Source organism: Felis catus, chromosome A1 (genome assembly GCF_018350175.1).
Source record: "Felis catus isolate Fca126 chromosome A1, F.catus_Fca126_mat1.0, whole genome shotgun sequence".
Taxonomy (NCBI): domain Eukaryota; kingdom Metazoa; phylum Chordata; class Mammalia; order Carnivora; family Felidae; genus Felis; species Felis catus.
Window position 1 is genome coordinate 91,293,657 of NC_058368.1, and position 17,538 is coordinate 91,311,194.

The following is a 17,538-nucleotide window of genomic DNA, read 5'->3' on the forward strand; positions in this document are numbered from 1 at the left end:
ATGGGCAGCACGTCCTGAAAAAGGAAAGGCTTGTATGTGTCAAACCAGGACACATGCCCCCTTTGAACTTGGTCAGGTGCAGAGGGATTTCGTGTATCTGCTTATCTGCGTGTTTGTGTGCACGTGAATCTGATGTTGGAGGTCCCATGCCCTCACCTGCTTTTCCAGCCCTTCTTACCTGGCTGTTCTCTGCTGCTGTGAGATGTGGTCATGGTACCCCCATCTCCACTGGCTCCTTGCTTGACGCTGGATGATACAAAAGTGTCCGTCAGGGCTGAGGCCTGAGGAATCTTTGTTGCTCTCCTAGGTCTGGTGTGGATGATTGGGAACAAACAAGCAGATCTTCCTTCCCTGGAGATTAGGACTTTCTTAGGGATCAGGGCAGAAATAGCTGCCAAGGTTGGGTGTCCCCAGGGTGGATTCCCCATAGAGACACACATTTTAAGTGTTTGTTTTTCATATTCTGTCCAGACACAAAAAATAGGAATGAGAGAGACTAGAATCTTGTTCAAATACTTGTTACACAATTTTGGATACTCACATCCTCCTTTCTTAATCTGTTGTCTGTCTAGGAAATCAGTGACAGGAAGAGTGGGAGGTATGCTTTGTGATGATCAAATACATAATATACATAAACATTTAACCAATTAAGAAACTGTATGAAAAATGTAACAACCACCATAACAGAAAAAGTCAAAAGCTCTTAAAAATACAAGAAAAAATTTACTAATTTACACTTTTATTAAAATACTTTATTATGCCTTTCTCAAAACTTAATGATTCTAGTAGGCAAAAATCATGTTAATCAGAGATTTGAATTACCAAATTTAAAATATCTAGTAATTTTAAATAAGTATATATACACATATGCACAATTACACATACATAACATTTTTATATTAATTATATATAAATAATTCCCTAAACCCAGGGAATATTAACTGTTATTGAATATCTTATTGGTTATAAGAAAATTTGGGCACCTGGGTGGCTCAGTCAATTAAGTGTCCGACTTCAGCTCAGGTCATGATCTCACAGTTTGTGGGTTCGAGCCCCACGTCAGGCCCTGTGCTGACTCTCAGAGCCTGGAGCCTGCTTTGGATTCTGTGTCTCCCTCTCTCTCTGCCCCTCTCCTGCTCATTCTCTGTCTCTCTCTGTCTCTCAAAAATAAATAAACGTTAAAAAATTAAAATAAAACTCTTAAAAATTTTCTGAAATCTGGGGCGCCTGGGTGGCGCAGTCGGTTAAGCGTCCGACTTCAGCCAGGTCACGATCTCGCGGTCCGTGAGTTCGAGCCCCGCGTCAGGCTCTGGGCTGATGGCTCAGAGCCTGGAGCCTGCTTCCGATTCTGTGTCTCCCTCTCTCTCTGCCCCTCCCCCATTCATGCTCTGTCTCTCTCTGTCCCAAAAATAAATAAACGTTGAAAAAAAATTTTTTCTGAAATCTAAACTTTGGAGACCACATTCTCTGGTCATAAAATAATAAAATTAGAACTCAACAAATATAATACAGAAAGAAAACGAGTTTTTGCTTGATTATTTTAAATTTAAGTATACTTTATATAGAGTAAAAATAATCTATTTTAGAGTACAGTTCTGCAAGTTTTTGACAAGTGCATCTAGTGTTGTGACCACCATGATAATCAAAATACCAAACGGTTTAATCATCCTTCAAAATTGCCTTGTGTCCTTTTATAGGTAACCCCTACCCAAACTCCAGCCCCCAGCAATCATGATATAAGTATATCAATATTGCTGTTCATTTTCCTGTTAAGTAATATTTAATTGTTTTGATGTACCAGCATTTGTTAATCCATTCATTAGTTCAAGGACATTTGCACTGTTTTCTGTTTGATGGATTATGAATAAAGCCACTATAGTTGTTTGTATACAGGGTTTTCTGAACATAGCTTTTTATTTTACTTAAATAGATATCTAGGAGTATTGTAGACTGAATGTTTATGTCCCCCAAATTCATATGTTGGAGCCCTAACCCCACTGTGGCTGTATTTGGGGTGTGTGTGTGTGTGTCTAAGCGAGTATTTAAGGTTAAATGAGGTCACAAGAGTACAGCCCTGTTTTTTTCAAAAAAATTTTTAATGTTTATTTTTGAGAGAGAGAGAGAGAGACAGACAGACAGAGTGTGAGTGGGGGAGGGGCAGAGAGAAAGGGGGACAGAGGATCCAAAGGAGGCTCCAGGCTCTGAGCTGTCAGCACAGAGCCCAATATGGGGCTCGAACCCACAAACCGTGAGATCATGACCTGAGCTGAAATCAAGAGCCGGATGCTTAACCAATTGAGCCACCCAGGCACCCCAGGGTACAGCTCTGTTCTGATAGGATTATTGTCTTAGAAAAAGAGACCCCAAAGAACTCTCTTCCTCTTTCTGCACAGAGGCACTGAGGAAAGGTCATATGAGGACAGTGGAAAGGTAGTCATGGGCAAGCCAAGAAGATGGCTCTCCCCAGACACTGAATCTGCTGGAACCTTGATCCTGAACACATAACCTCCAGATCCGTGAGGCAATAAATTCTGGTTTTTTTTTTTCCCAACGTTTATTTATTTTTGGGACAGAGAGAGACAGAGCATGAACGGGGGAGGGGCAGAGAGAGAGGGAGACACAGAATCGGAAACAGGCTCCAGGCTCTGAGCCATCAGCCCAGAGCCTGACGCGGGGCTCGATCTCACGGACCGCGAGATGGTGACCTGGCTGAAGTCGGGCGCTTAACCGACTGCGCCACCCAGGCGCCCCTAAATTCTGTTCTTTAAGCTACCCAGTCTGTGGTGTTGTGTGATGGCTGGACACCTGACTAATAAAGCAAGTGTATGTATAACTTTTTAAGAAACTCCATTTTCCAAAGTAGGTGTACCATTTACATTCTCACCAGCAATGAAAGTCAGTTGCTATTGCTCTGCACATCCATGATCTTTTCAGGGTTTGGTTTTTAGCAATCTAAAGGGCATGTAGAGTGATTTCATTGCGGTTTTAATTTGCAAGTCTGAATACTAATGAGGCAGGGCATCTTTTGCCCATACATCATCTGGGGTCAAGTGGTCTATTCAAATCTCTTACCCATTTGAAAAATTGAGCTGTTTTCTTATTTTCAAATTTTCAGACTTCTTCACATATTGTGTTTATTAAGCATTTATCAGATGTAGCGTTTGCAAATATTTTCTCTGAGTTTGTGGCTCGTCTTTTCATTTTCTTAAAAGTATCTTCAAAGAGCAAACATTTTACATTTTTCTGAAGTCTGATTTATAATTTTAAATCATGTTATGGATCATGCTTATGTTGTCAGACCTACAAAATCTTTAACGTACGATCACAAAGATTTGTTCCTATGTTTTCCCCCAGAAATTTATAGTTTTTGTTTTACATTAATGTCCATTATCCATTTTGAGTTAATTTTGTGTATCATGTGAGATAAGGATCTGTTTAATTTTTTCTTTTTACTCTGCCTATCAAAATATTGCAGTTTATTAAAATATTGTAGTTTATTTATTAAAGAGATTATCTTTTCCACATTTAATTGCTTTGGCACCTTTTTCTAAAATCAATTTAACATAGATGAGTGGGTCTATTTCTGAGTCTATCATGTTCCATTAATGTATGTATCTATGCTCTGGTCAAAACTATTGTAACTTGATGTTAAGTCTTGAAATCAGGTAGTGTGAATCCTTCAACTTTGTTTTTCTCAAAATCGTTCATTTGCCTTGCCATATAAATTTTACAAGCAGTTGTTAATTTCTAAAAAAAATTTTAAATAGTCCATCAAATATTTTTATTTGACTTGCGATAAATCTGTAAGGTATTTGGAGAGCAGTTGGTTTCTTTCTAATATTTAGTCTTCCAATCTGTAAACATTGTGATAGTTTCCATTTCTATGTCTTCTTTGATTTTTTTCAAAAACATTTTATAGTTTTTAGCATAGAGACTTTGCATGCACTCAGTCAGTTAAGTGGCCAACTCTTGGTTTTGGCTCAGGTCATGATCTCATGGTTCGTGGGTTCGAGCCCTGCATCAAGCTCTGCACTGACAGCCCAGAGCCTGCTTGGGATTCTCTGTTCTCCCTCTCTCTCTGCCCCTCCCCTGCTCATGTTGCTCACATGCTAGCTCTCTCTGTCTCTCAAAAAAAAAAAAAAAAAAAAAAGACTTGGCATATGTTTTAAAATTTAGACTTAAGTAGTTCATGTGTTTTGATATATTATAATACTTTAAAAATTGTTGATTTCCAATTATTCATTGCCGAGATACAGAAATCTGATTGATTTTTATGTGTTGTATCCGATGACCTTGCTAAACTGTGTTCTAGGAGTTTTTTGTTTTCTTGTGAGATTTTTTTTTGTATATTTCTTGGAATTTTGTACCTGGGCAGTAATGTTATCTACCAGTGGGTTAGCTTTATTTTCTTCCTTTTCAATCTGTATGTATTTTTTTCCCCTGCTTCACTGCACTGGCTAGGACTTCCAGTACAATGTTGAATAGGAGTGGTAAGAGTGTATAACTTTGCCTTGTTCCCAGTCTTAGAGGGGAGAACATTTAGTCTTTAACCATGAAATGTGGTATTGGCTTTAGGCGTTGTGTAGAAGCCTGTAGCAGACTGAGGGACTTCGCTTCTATTTGGAATTCACTGAGCTAATTGGGTTTTGAATTTTGTCAAATGCTTTTTCTGCATCAACTAATAAGATCATATCATTTTTATTCCTTAGTCAATTTATATGATAGTTACATTAATTGGTCTGAGGTTCTTCTTTTCTGTAATGTATTTGTCAGATTTGAGTATCAAAGTTACTTACGCTGGCCTAATACAATGAGTGGGAATAAATTCCATCTTCCTGTGTTTTCTGAAAGAGTTTGTAGAATACCAATATTGTTTTTTCATTCAGTGTTTGATGGAATTCACCAGCATAACCATTTAGACATGGAGTTTTATTTTTGGAAAAGTTAAAAAAATTTTTTTTAATGTTTATTCATTTTTGAAAGAGAGAGAGAAACAGAGAGAGAGAGAAAGCACAAGCAGGGGAGGTTCAGAGAGAGAGAGAGACGCAGAATCTGAAACAGGCTCCAGGCTCTGAGTTGTCAGCAATTCAGATCATGATCTGAGCTTAACTGACTGAGACGTGGGCACCCCTCTTTTTGGAAGATTTAAAAAAAAATTTTTTTTAATGTTTATTTTTGACACACACACACAGAGACAGGGCATGAGCAGGGGAGGGGCAGAGAGAGAAGGATACACAGAATCCAAAGCAGGCTCCAGGCTCTGAGCTGTCAGCACAGAGACTGACACGGGGCTCGAACTCACAGACCACGAGATCATGACCCGAGCTGAAGTCAGACACTCAACCGACTGAGACACCCAGGCTCCCCGTCTTTTTGGAAGATTTTTAATGAAGATTTCAATTTCTTTAATAGAAATAGAGCTGTTAATAGTTTTGTTTTATTGGATCTGTTGTGGTAAGCAATATATATATATATATATATATATATATTTTTTTTTTTTTTTTTGCTGGAATTTGTCCTTTTTACCTAAGCTGCCAACTTATTAGCATAGAGTTTTAATTGATATTTCTTTATTTTCCTTCAAAAGTCTCCAGGATGTGTAGTTATATTAACTCTATTATTCCTTATATAATGTGTTTTCTCTCTTTTTTTTAATTTTTTAATGCTTTTATTTATTTTTGAGACAGAGACAGAGCATGAGCAGGGGAGGGGCAGAGAGAGGGGGAGACACAGAATCCGAAGCAGGGTCCAGGCTCTGAACTGGCAGCACAGAGCCTGACGTGGGGCCCGAACTCACGAACTGTGAGATCATGACCTGAGCTGAAGTCGGGCACTCAACCGACTGAGCCACCCAGGCGCCCTTCTCTTTTTTTTTTTGTAATTAATCTTGCTAGGGTTAACAAATGCGTAATTTAACTGAACCTACTTTTGGTTTTATATTTTCTTTTCTTAGTCTGTATCTCACTGATTTCTGTTTTCGGCTTTATTATCTCCTTCATTCTAGTTCTTTTGGATATATTTTGCGTTCTTTTTTGCCCCTATATGTTTAAGCTGGAAGCATGGATCATTGATTACAAACTTTACTCCTTTTTTTTCTATTGTATCATTTTAAAGTTACAAATTTCCCTCTAAACATCCCACACATTATGATACAATTTATTTTCTTTTCCTTTTTTTTACCTCGTAAAAATCCATTCTAATTTAATGACAAATTGGGAAGCAAACACATGCTCTCTTTTTTTCTAGTTTTATTTTGAAATAGTTGATATACATCACTGTATAAGTTTGAGGCATACAGCATGATGGTTTGATTTACATATATCATGAAATGATTTCCACAGTAAGTTCAGCTTACATCAATCATGTCATATAGATACAATATAAAGATATAACTTATTTTTATTATCACCCAGTTGAAAATAGTTACTCATTTCTATTCCATTCTTTGAGAATTAATTTTTCACCAATTGGTCTTTTTAAAAAAATGCTAAAGAATATTCTTTAAGTGGAGGGGAACTAGTACCAGAAGGGAATTTGGTGCTTCTGTAATCAAAAATAAGAACAAAAATAGTAAATATCTGAGTAAATATAATAGAGAACTTCTCTACCCTTTGTTCTTTAAATGTGTATGGTGGATGAAAGCAAAAATTATAACAGTGACTCATGATCATCCATATTAAAGACTTTAGCTCTGCAAAAGACTCTGTTAAAAGAATGGAAAGCCAGGTACACGTACCTATGGGGAAAATATGGACATCACACATCTAACAAAGGACTTCTATCTAGGATATATACAGAACATCCAAAACTCAAAGGTAAAGCGAATTATTCCAACAAAAAATGGACAAAGGAGTTGAACAGACATTCCACCAAAGAAGGTATGTAGATAGCAAATAAGCACATGAAAAGCTGCTTAACACCCTTAGCAATTAGAAAAATTCAAACTTAGATCCCTTTGAAATAGCATTACACACCAACACCAAATGCTTGTGAGGATGTGGTGCAACTAGACCTACATTGCAGGTGTGAATCCAAAACATTACAGCCATGATGGAAGATGGCTTGGTAATTTCTTGCAAATTCAAATATGGAGTTACATATGACATGGGATTCTCCCTTTTAGGTATTTACCTGGAGAACAGAAACACAAAGCCTGTATGCTAATTTTTAGAGTAGCTTCACCCATCCAATGGAATTCTACTCAGCAATAAAAAAGGAACAAACTGGGGTGCCTGGGTGGCTCAGTTGGTTAAGCATCCGACTTCAGCTCAGGTCATGATGTCATGGTTCATGAGTTCGAGCCCCACGTTGGGCTCTGTGATGACAGCTCAGAGCCTGGAGCCTGCTTCAGTCTCTGTCTGTCTGTCTCTCTCTCTCTGCCCCTCCCATGCTCGTGCTCTCTGTCTCAAAAATATATAAACATTAGAAAAAAAAATTTTAAAGGAAAAAATTATGGATATATACAACAACATGGATGAATCTGTTGAATGAAAGAAAGCAAGACTGAAAAGGTTACATATATTATAATTCCAACTATATGACATTCTGGAAAAGGCACAACTCAAGAGGTGGAGAATCAATAGTTGCCAGGGGTTAGGAGTGGAGGGAGAGTTTGTCTATAAAGGGATGGCATGTGGGAACTATTTGAGGTAGTAGAGCTGTTCTTTTATCCTACTAGTTATGGTGGTTATACAAACCTGTAGATGTCTTACAACTCATAGAAGTGCATATCAAAAAGTGGTCAATTTTCCATATGCAAATTAAAAATGATAAAAATCATTATAACAAAAGTAAAAACGAAAATCACCAAATACTTTGAGAGAAAGTGGTATCACTCTGGTTCCAAACATTTGTTGTATGGGCTTGGCCAAGTTAACTTTTCTAGGACCTGGCCAAGTTAACTTCTCTAGGACCCAGTTTCCTCATAAAATGATAGGAATATTTGTAGTATCACCTCATGAGGTTGTATGAGAGCTAAGTGAAATAATACAGAGATACTCCTTCCCATATTGGAATCACTCATTGTCAGTTGTAATTTGACTTATTATCAGTGGGCAGGATTGGTGAAACTTGAGTTGACCCATGTAGCTCTCAGTTGCCATAGATAGCCTGTTTTCAGGTTTTTCTGCTTCTGAGATCTCAAACCCAAATCAGTCTAAATGTGGATTCTTCACTTTTCACATGGAGACCATGTAGAGCAGTTGACTCTAAAAAGCCTGTGTCTAAAGTCATTCACAATTCCCAGTCCATCGTGGTGGCCAGCATCTTATAACATTGCTAGGCTCACCCTTAAGAAAATGCATCTGGGTATCACTTGGGATCAATCATCTAATTCACCCAGGCCTCAGTCTAGTTTTTATCTGTGTAAGGAGGGTCACAGGATCAGCCCTTCTTATAGGTAACAAATGAATGATTTTATGACTTATGAGTACCTGTCAGCCTCATTTTAAAGCATGATTGTGGTCACTAATTAGAGAAATAGTTATGGGTGGATTTTGCACCCATCTGGGCCTCAGTAGCCTTTGCAAAATTAAGAAATGTATAATTTCCAGTAGGCTTTTTGGCTCTAAAATTTTCTAATTCTAGAGTCTTGACAAAACTGGTCTCCTAATAATTAGCTTCCTTAAGGCTCCCTTCATGTCATGATTTCTCAGACTATAGATGAAGGGATTGACCAGGGGAGTCACCACTGTGAAGATGACAGTGGCCACTGTGTCTTGGACTGAGTAGGAGGATGAAGGGCGCATATAGACCCCCAGGATTGCCCCATAGAAGAGGGACACCACAGTGAGGTGGGATCCACATGTGGATAGGGCTTTCCTTATTCCCTGAAGAGATGGAAACTTTAACACGTTAGAGAAGATATAGGCATATGAAACAGTGATACATGTGAATGGTGTAATTGACATAAGCCCACCTGCAATGGATACCATCAACTCATTGATAAAGGTATCAGAACAAGACAGCTTTAGAACTGCATAGGGGTCACAGAAAAAGTGATGCACAGTATTGTTGAAACAAAAGGTGAGTCGGACCATGAGAAGAGTGTGTAGGAGAGCATGCAGGTTTGTAATGACCCAAGAGACCACCACCAGAAGGATACAGAGTTTGGGCTTCATGATCATGCTGTAGTGGAGTGGGCAACAGATGGCTACATAACGGTCATAGGCCATCACACTCAGAAGGAACCCATCCATGTTGATGAAAGTGATGAAGAAGTAGATCTGGGTCATGCATTCCACATAAGAGATAGACTTGCTTCCCAGTATGTGATTCAGCAGCATCTTGGGGGTTGTGACTGATGAAAAGCAGATGTCGATGCAGGAGAGGTTAGCCAAGAAGAAGTACATGGGGGTATGGAGATGACTGTCACAGCTGATGGCCAGGATGATGAGAATGTTCCCAATGATGGTGACCAGGTACATCCACAAGAACAGCCCAAAGAGAATCTCTTCCTGCTTTGACTGCCCAGAGAGTCCCAGGAGAAGGAATTCTGTGACCGTAGTCTGGTTGTCTCTATCCATGTCTGCAGGGGAGAAAATGTCGAAATAAAAGGAAATATGGGGCACTTGGGTGGCTCAGTCGGTTAAGCGTCCAATTTCAACTTGGGTCATGATCTAATGGTTCATGGGTTCAAGCCCCGCATCAGGCTCCCTGCTGTCAGCACAGAGCCTGCTTCAGATCCTCTGTCCTCCTCTCTCTCTGCCCCTCCCCCTCTCATTCTCTCTCCCTCTCTCTCTCTAATATAAATAAACATTCAAAAAAATTTTTTTAAGTAAAAGGAAATGTTTAATTGAGTTCCATTTACCATTTAGAGATTGTAATGTTTTAATGGTACCAGATCCAAAGTTTACTTCTTAATTAATCTCACTTTAAATATAAAAGTAGATAATAATACATCATCATTTGAGTAAATTTTTTATAACACTGGTTTTGTCATTGATAGCACACATTAGATAATTCTACAGAGTTAGCTTTCCTGAAGTAAATAGCTGGTTAATTTCCATAATTTTAATTTATGTTTATTATCTTTGATTACATACAGCTTACTTCATACTTCACTAACATTCAATGAATATCCGGTATGTGGAGCTATTTTCCCCACACATAATTTTTTAGTTTATGAATGATGAATTCAGTCATTCATAGATAGGGAGACTGAGAAGAGGAATCAGAGATAAAAACCCTGAGACTCAGAGAGATTCAGTAATAGCACATTAGAATGACAGAACTCATAACATTTACAGTCCTAAAACAGTTAAATTCCCTTTTCTTCAAACTCCTCCTTAGTTTTACCTCTACATTTTGATTAACTACCATTTATGGAGAATACAACCAAGTGAAAAAACAACCAACATAGCCAGGCATCCAGACTCCTTCTTTACATGTAGTTCATTGCTTTATCCTTATTAACATCTGTAAGTTTTAGGAATAACAAGCTTCATCAAACAGAAGGAATAAATAAAGCCAGGAGATTTAACCATTTGTTCAAGGCCACATGTTCTTTTACCTGAATGTGGGGGGATAAGCTTAGGAATCCCCAGGGTTTACACCAATGGGTTAACAAGGCATAAAGAACTATAAAGTCATAAAATGCTCACACCCGAGTTTGGGTAAACCAGATTGGCACCCCAAGAATAGGGAATTGCAAAGACACCCCGAGAATAGGGAGGCACAAAGGTTCCAGGAATAGGGAGATTCAAAGGCACCCCAAAATAGAGAGGGGGTGCAGAGCCCCCAGAATAGAGAGGGAGAGGCAAAGGCCTAAAATAAGAATGGTGCAAAGGTGTCCAATACATAGGTATATGAAATAAACAAGATTAGATATTCAGGGTGAAAGCACCCCAAATTTAGTACTATAGCGAAAAGCTGCTTTCACAGGAGGATAGGACCAGGTCAGGTAAATTGGTGAATTGGACTATGGACCACTGCGCTGCAGGCAAAACAGCCCAGAGCGGAGATGGTTAACAAAAGAAAAGGTGCCTTATTAACCCTGTGGTTATTCCCCCTAGACTAGCAAAGATACACAGGCACGGTGCCTCCTGTCTGCTGTTAACAACCATCTCCCCATCTGTCCGGTGCCCGGATTTTGTTTTATATTGACCCAAACACCAAACACTGTATACCTTCAAAACCCCCTTTTCCCTCACGTCCCCAAGTTAATGTCCATAGTTTCTTTGTCTTTTTGTACATGCCCATCACGTTTGTAAGCCTTCTGATCTGAATAAGTATGGGGCAAGGACCCTTATTCAGGGCTCTTGTCTTTTTCCCGGAAATTAGCCATCTCTCACTTTAATCCTGCATCTGCTCTTTTGCTGGCCAAAAGAGAACTTTAGACTTAGAGTCAATGACCCCTGAATAAAATGCTACTGTATACAACTCCCTCAAATTCTTTCTGGGTGTCTCCTACATTTTCCCAGGATTATTCTACTTTTAGGCTTTGAAGGATGTGCCTGGAGGTTTGTCCTCAATGTTGTGACCACATGGCATCAAAACATCCTTGCTATCGCTCACAACTGTTGGCTTGAATAAGCTAAGTGTGCTGGTGAGGTCGCTGTGCACAGGATTTTGCAAAGAGACCTCTTTTCCGTCTTGTGCTAGCCAATATGCAATCAGCTGGATTGTGGCACTTGGTATTATTTTTGAAGAGGAAGGCAAGTTCCTAGGGTGAAATTATGGGGTATATCTGAGTGACATTCCTAGCATGAAGAAATTAGTATAGGCAGGAGGAGTCAGATAAAGCACTGTGGCTGTGATAGCCATGGAAGAATTCAGGGTTTGGATGGTAAAGAGGATGGGACATGGTCTTCCTGATTAAGAACTAAAACCTGGGGTGGTAAGCAGAAGGAGGAAAGGGAGGAGACTCACAGGTTAAGTGGCTTGACTGGCTGGGGCAACAGATGTTACAGGTATAATTTTAGGGGGATTGGTTATAGGATGTTTGTAGTATAGCAACAGTGAAGTGTCCTAGCACTTTCAGAGTTAAATTAGTAAAACCATTGTAAAATTCTGACATCTGAAGGCATTTTCTCATAAGTCATATCACAGGATAAAAGTGTAGAAAGGCAGTAGCAGGTTGTAGCCAGAGTTACTGAAAGTAGGCGCTCCAGGGAAAGGATGCCTAATGGGGGACGTAGAAGTTGGAGGGCAGGGCTTGCATCAAGGAGAACCCAAACCTGGGGTGCCTGGGTGGTGCAGTTGATTAAACATCTGACTCTTGATCTTGGCTCAGGTCTTGATCTCACAGTTTGTGAGTTCCAGCCCTGCTTCAGGCTCTGTGCTGATCGCGGGGACTCTTGCTGGGGATTCTGTCTCTCCTCCTCTCTGCCCCTCCCCTGTTTATACTTTCTCTCTCAAAATAAATAAGTAAACTTAAAAAATTTAAAAAAAGAATTGTTTGATCTCACTCTGAAGTAGTTGTTTATAACAAAAAAAAGTTGTATTTATGCAGCCTTTTTCCTTGTGTCTGAACAGCACATGTGAATATTCTGGTTTTAATTGCAGGCTGTTCCCCATAATGAAAATGGAAGTAAAAGCTGGAAGAGGTATAGCAGGATGGCAGTGGGGCTTTTCCTCTTGTCTGGGAACTGTGGAAAAGGTCCATAAGGGCCTTTTAGGTCAGTAGGCTCTAAATAACCCAAACTCTGTGCTGGGAAATCTGCCAGCATTAGGGTTAGCTCCTGCTGCCAGTGTTTGCTGGGATAATACTATCAGGAGCACAATTAATACTGCCCCCAAACCCCCAAGTCCTGTCGTGAGAGAGATGAGAGCAGAAAGAGCAATGATTCTGAAGAAAGTCTGTGCCCTCTCATTACACCCCACAGGGAGAGGGAAATGGGCTTCCTGGTCCCCAACTCTGAGTGTGGAGACCTCCAAGAAAGTCCCACCAAAGACTGGAGATGCTTGCACCATGGGGAGACCATCCGTTGGTTTCCTGACTGGGCATATGGGCTTGCTGATCAGCCCTCACTCTCCCAGAGCAGGGAAGAGAAAATGGGCAGAGATGGGAGAATGGAGAGAAGGAAGAAGGCTGGCAGAGAAGCTAGCTGTGTGCCATTGCAAGGACGTGTGAGTTCCCCGAACACTGGTGGCCCCTGTGGAAGACATGTGACAGCTACTTCATAGGACAAAATCTGTGCCTTCCAGGAAAGGGGAGCTCTTCAGTAACATAAACACCGTTTGGGTGGGACTGGGGAAGGGGCAGGAGGTTACAGGGGTTGAGTGAGAGCTGAGACCCTCTCTGAGACCCTCTCTGACCCTCTCTGAGCCCGCTCTGAGACTCTCTGGTAATCCCTGGAAAATCCCCTATGAGCAGCCCACAGAGATAAAAGCCCATAAGTGAGGGGCGCCTGGGTGGCTCAGTAGGTTAAGCATCCAACTTCAGCTCAGGTCATGATCTCATGGTTCCTGAGTTCCTGAGTTTGAGCCCCGAGTTGGGCTCACTGCTGTCAGGGCAGAGCCTTCCTCGGATCCTCTATCCCCCTGTCTCTCTGCCCCTCCCTTGTTTGTGCTCTCTCTCTCTCTCTCTCTCTCTCAAAAATAAACAAACAACAACAAAGCCCATAAGTAAGACAGACAAGCCAGAAGAGCAGCAAATAGGAACAGAGGAGAGACAGCTCCCTTACTTGGTCAAGGAGAGTACCCCTACTAGATTTCCCCCCTCTCTTTCTTTCTCCAAATCAGGAAGAGTACATCTACCAGCATCCCCCTCCCCTTCCGTACTCCAAGCCAAGGCACATTGTGAGAGAGTAGAACACAAGAGATCGAAGATTTAGACTGTTCTTGACCACCTAAAAGCACCATTTTTAAAGTATGCAATGGCTTAAAATGAATGAATCTGGCCAGGATGTTTTTAGGAGACCTGCCAATAGAAGATCAGTTACTAGAAAAAATAATCTCTTGTTTCATGGTTTAAACCCCAGCAGGTGGAGATTCCACAGTGAGTAGGTGATATGGCAATTCCTCTTACTCTGAACGGATATTCACCACCCACCCCGTGAATATTCATTCAATCTCCCATGCAGCTTCCTGTTAACAAAAGAGTGCTAACTAATCTTTTTTAAAAGATTTTATTTATTTATTTTTGAGAGAGAAGGAGAGAGAGTGTGTGCAAGCAGGGGAGGGGCAGAGAGAGAGGGAGACACAGAACCCAAAGCAGGCTCCTGGCTCTGAACTGTCAGCACAGAACCCGACTCGGGGCTCAAACTCAAGAACTGTGAGATCATGACCTGAGCCAAAGATGGATGCTTAACCAACTAAGCCACCCAGGCACCCCTATATAACTTACCTATGTGGATGCCTGGTTTCCTGCACTAATCTCTTCTGAGTCTCAGTAGCACGTGGCTGTCTCTGAGACATCTGGTCTTCAGCATTGAGGGTTTGTGTTCCTGGACCTCAAAACCGGAGCTGCTGAGTGCCCAGACCCCAGCCCAAGCCAGCTCCCCTCTGTGGGGCTCTTTGTGGCATCCAAGGAGCTTCTCCTTCTGGGACACCTCAATTACGTGGTCATAGACAATAGTGGATGGACAAACACAAGGAAGCAACTGGCAGAAAGGTGCAGAGTAGGGACAGCATGGGAGGGTCTCATATGTTTGCCAGAAGACTCTCTGTTGTGGGGCTCTTTTTTTTTATTTTATTAAAAAAAATTTTCTTTTCAACGTTTATTTATTTTTGGGACAGAGAGAGACAGAGCATGAACGGGGGAGGGGCAGAGAGAGAGGGAGACACAGAATCGGAAACAGGCTCCAGGCTCTGAGCCATCAGCCCAGAGCCTGACGCAGGGCTCGAACTCACAGACCGCGAGATCGTGACCTGGCTGAAGTCAGATGCTTAACCGACGCAGTCACTGACCCTAGCGCCACTAACCTGAGCTGTCTCCTTCGTCTCCCACTGCTGCTTTTCTACGTCCTCCTCGGAAACGTGCCTGCTCTGTCCTGCAGTGGGCAGCACATCCTGAAAAGAGAAAGACTTGTACATGTCAAACCAGGACACATGCCCCCTTTGAACTTGGTCAGGTGCAAAGGGATTTTACGTGTCTGTTATTCCAAAGGTAAATCTATATGTTTATGTTCACGTGAATCTGTCTGTTGTTGGAGGTCCCGTGCCCACACCTGCTTTCCAGCCCTTCTTACCTGGCCGTTCTCTGTTGCTGTGAAATGTGTTCATGGAACCCCCATCTCCACTGGCTCCTTGCTTGACCCTGGATGATTGATTCAACAGTGTCAGCCAGGGCTGAAGACTGAGGAGCCTGTTCTCACTGGAGGAGAATATTTAGAGTTAGATAGATAATGTGGTTCTCTCAGGTCTGGCTTGGATGATTGGGACAAATAAATAGATCTTCCTTCTCTGGAGGTTGAGACTCCCTTAGGGACCAGGGCAGCCATAGTTGCCAAGGTTGGGCATCCCCAGGGTGGATTCCCCCTGGCTCCACTAGAGGCGCACTTACCAACCACTCTGTTCCTATTCTCTCTGGACACAGCTATCTCTGCTTGAGGGGAACTCCGTTTACTGCTCAGACTTGATGCTTCCCACTGCCTCAAGAATGTCTCCTCTCCTGCCTGTGTCACCTTGTATCTTGTTCTGTGCCCAAAATAGACCTGAAGAAAAATTGTAGAACCAGTGAAATTGGCCCACATACATTGGTAGCATCTCTGTTCTGTACACTTTGCCCCTGAACTGACTCTTTTGTATAATCTGTAAGGTTTCAGGACCCTGGATTCTTTCTTCTTTCAAATACAAAGTTTGATCTGTTGGTTTGTACTAAGAAATTAATTATGGGTTTTGTTTTGAGAGAGAGAGAGAGAGATTGAATGTGCACAGGGGAGAGGCCGAGGGAGAAGGAGACATAGAACTGTAAGCAGGCTCCATGCCCAGCATGGAGCCTCATGCAGGGTTCCATCTCACAATCATGAGATCATGACCTGAGCCAAAATCGAGTCAGATGCTTAACTGACTGAGCCACCCAGATGCCCCCCTAAGAAAGTGAATATTAAGAGCAGAACCTCAAATCTGTATTTTAACATATAATAGTGACTATATCCCTGGCACAGGAAATCAGAGGCACCACCTAGAGATATTTGCCTGAAGACAGAGGGTAGGGTATAGTGGGTATGGGCTGTGTATGGAGTCATTTAAATAGTTATCTACTGGCTATTGGAATTTGGGTGTGTATTTCTAAGTTTCCATTTGTATGTCCTACAAAAAGCAAAATTTTTAATTTTTTTAACGTTTATTTATTTTTGAGACAGAGAGAGACAGAGCATGAACGGGGGAGGGTCAGAGAGAGGGAGACACAGAATCTGAAATAGGCTCCAGGCTCTGAGTTGTCAGCACAGAGCCTGACGCGGGGCTCGAACTCACGGACCGTGAGATCATGACCTGAGCCGAAGTCGGCCGCTTAACCGACTGAGCCACCCAGGCGCCCCCAAAAAGCAAAATTTTTAAAAGGTGAGTTTTCAAAATTCACCTTTAAAAAAATTTTTTTTAAATGTTTATTTGTTTTTGAGAGAGACGGAGTGTGAGCTGGGAAGGGGCAGAGAGAGGGAGACACAGAATCCAAAGCAGGCTCCAGGCTCCGAGCTGTCAGCACAGAGCCCGACATGGGGCTTGAACTCACGAACCATGAGATCATGACCTGAGCGGAAGTCAGACGCTTAACCGACTGAGCCACCCAGATGCCCCCACAAAACTCACCTTTAAAAAAAAGAAAAAAGAGGGGCACCTGGCAAACTCAGTACATAGAGTGTATAACTCTTCATCTTGGGGTTGTGAGTTCAAGCCCCATGTTAAGTGGAGAGATTACTTTAAAAAATAAAAACCTTTAAAACTATATAAATAATTTTAAAAAGTACACAAATATGAAATTGGCCAGAGATGTTTACGTAAAAAATTAGAGAAAAAGAGTGACACGATTAATTACAGATAAAGCAGTAATAAAGTTAACCAGAAGCATAAATCATAAAAGAGTAATATTTTATAATAGAGGAAAAACTCATAGAAACTCAAATGAAACATCAAATGAAGCAATGTAACAATAGTTTCCATAAAGCAAAAGCTCATAATGGCAGAGATTTTGTTTAAACAGTGAAGAAATTTTGATTTAAAATACATCCATTTCCACTCTGGAAATAGAGATTACACATTCTTTTTCAAGCCTAAGGAACAATCACAAATAGTGACCATTTTTTAGGCTACCACAAAAGCTATTAACAGAGTCCCCAAACAGTGATTTTATAGGCTACATTCTCTTACAGTCTCCATTACATAATCAAAAATTGGAAACCAAAAATCCAAATGTAAAAAGAAGTGTCCAGTTGATAAAGTTTAAAGCATTATTTATAATTTTCATATCAAAAAGAATATTAAAACCAAATAATTTATAAATTAAAGAAAACATTAATATAAAAACCTATGGGAAAATGGCCTTCAATGCTCTTGTTAATAATGAATATAAAAAATAAATAAATCAAGTATTTGGTGAAGCATTTTTTAAAAGTTTATTTAATTTACTTTTTTAGTAATCTCTGCACCCAACATGGG

General features: G+C 40.8%; 1 protein-coding gene across 1 annotated transcript; it reads right to left on the reverse strand.

The window, feature by feature from the left end:
- Nucleotides 1–7,460: 7,460 nt before the first annotated feature.
- On the reverse strand, nucleotides 7,461–15,758 carry LOC123384566 (olfactory receptor 1361-like). Its single transcript, XM_045054761.1, has 4 exons — nucleotides 15,446–15,758; nucleotides 15,132–15,256; nucleotides 14,866–14,952; nucleotides 7,461–9,526 (listed from the first exon to the last, which is right to left on the reverse strand). Exons 2-4 carry the CDS (start codon nucleotides 15,163–15,165, stop codon nucleotides 8,583–8,585), a joined length of 1,065 nt encoding a protein of 354 aa, XP_044910696.1. The 5' UTR covers nucleotides 15,166–15,256; nucleotides 15,446–15,758; the 3' UTR covers nucleotides 7,461–8,582.
- Nucleotides 15,759–17,538: the final 1,780 nt, after the last annotated feature.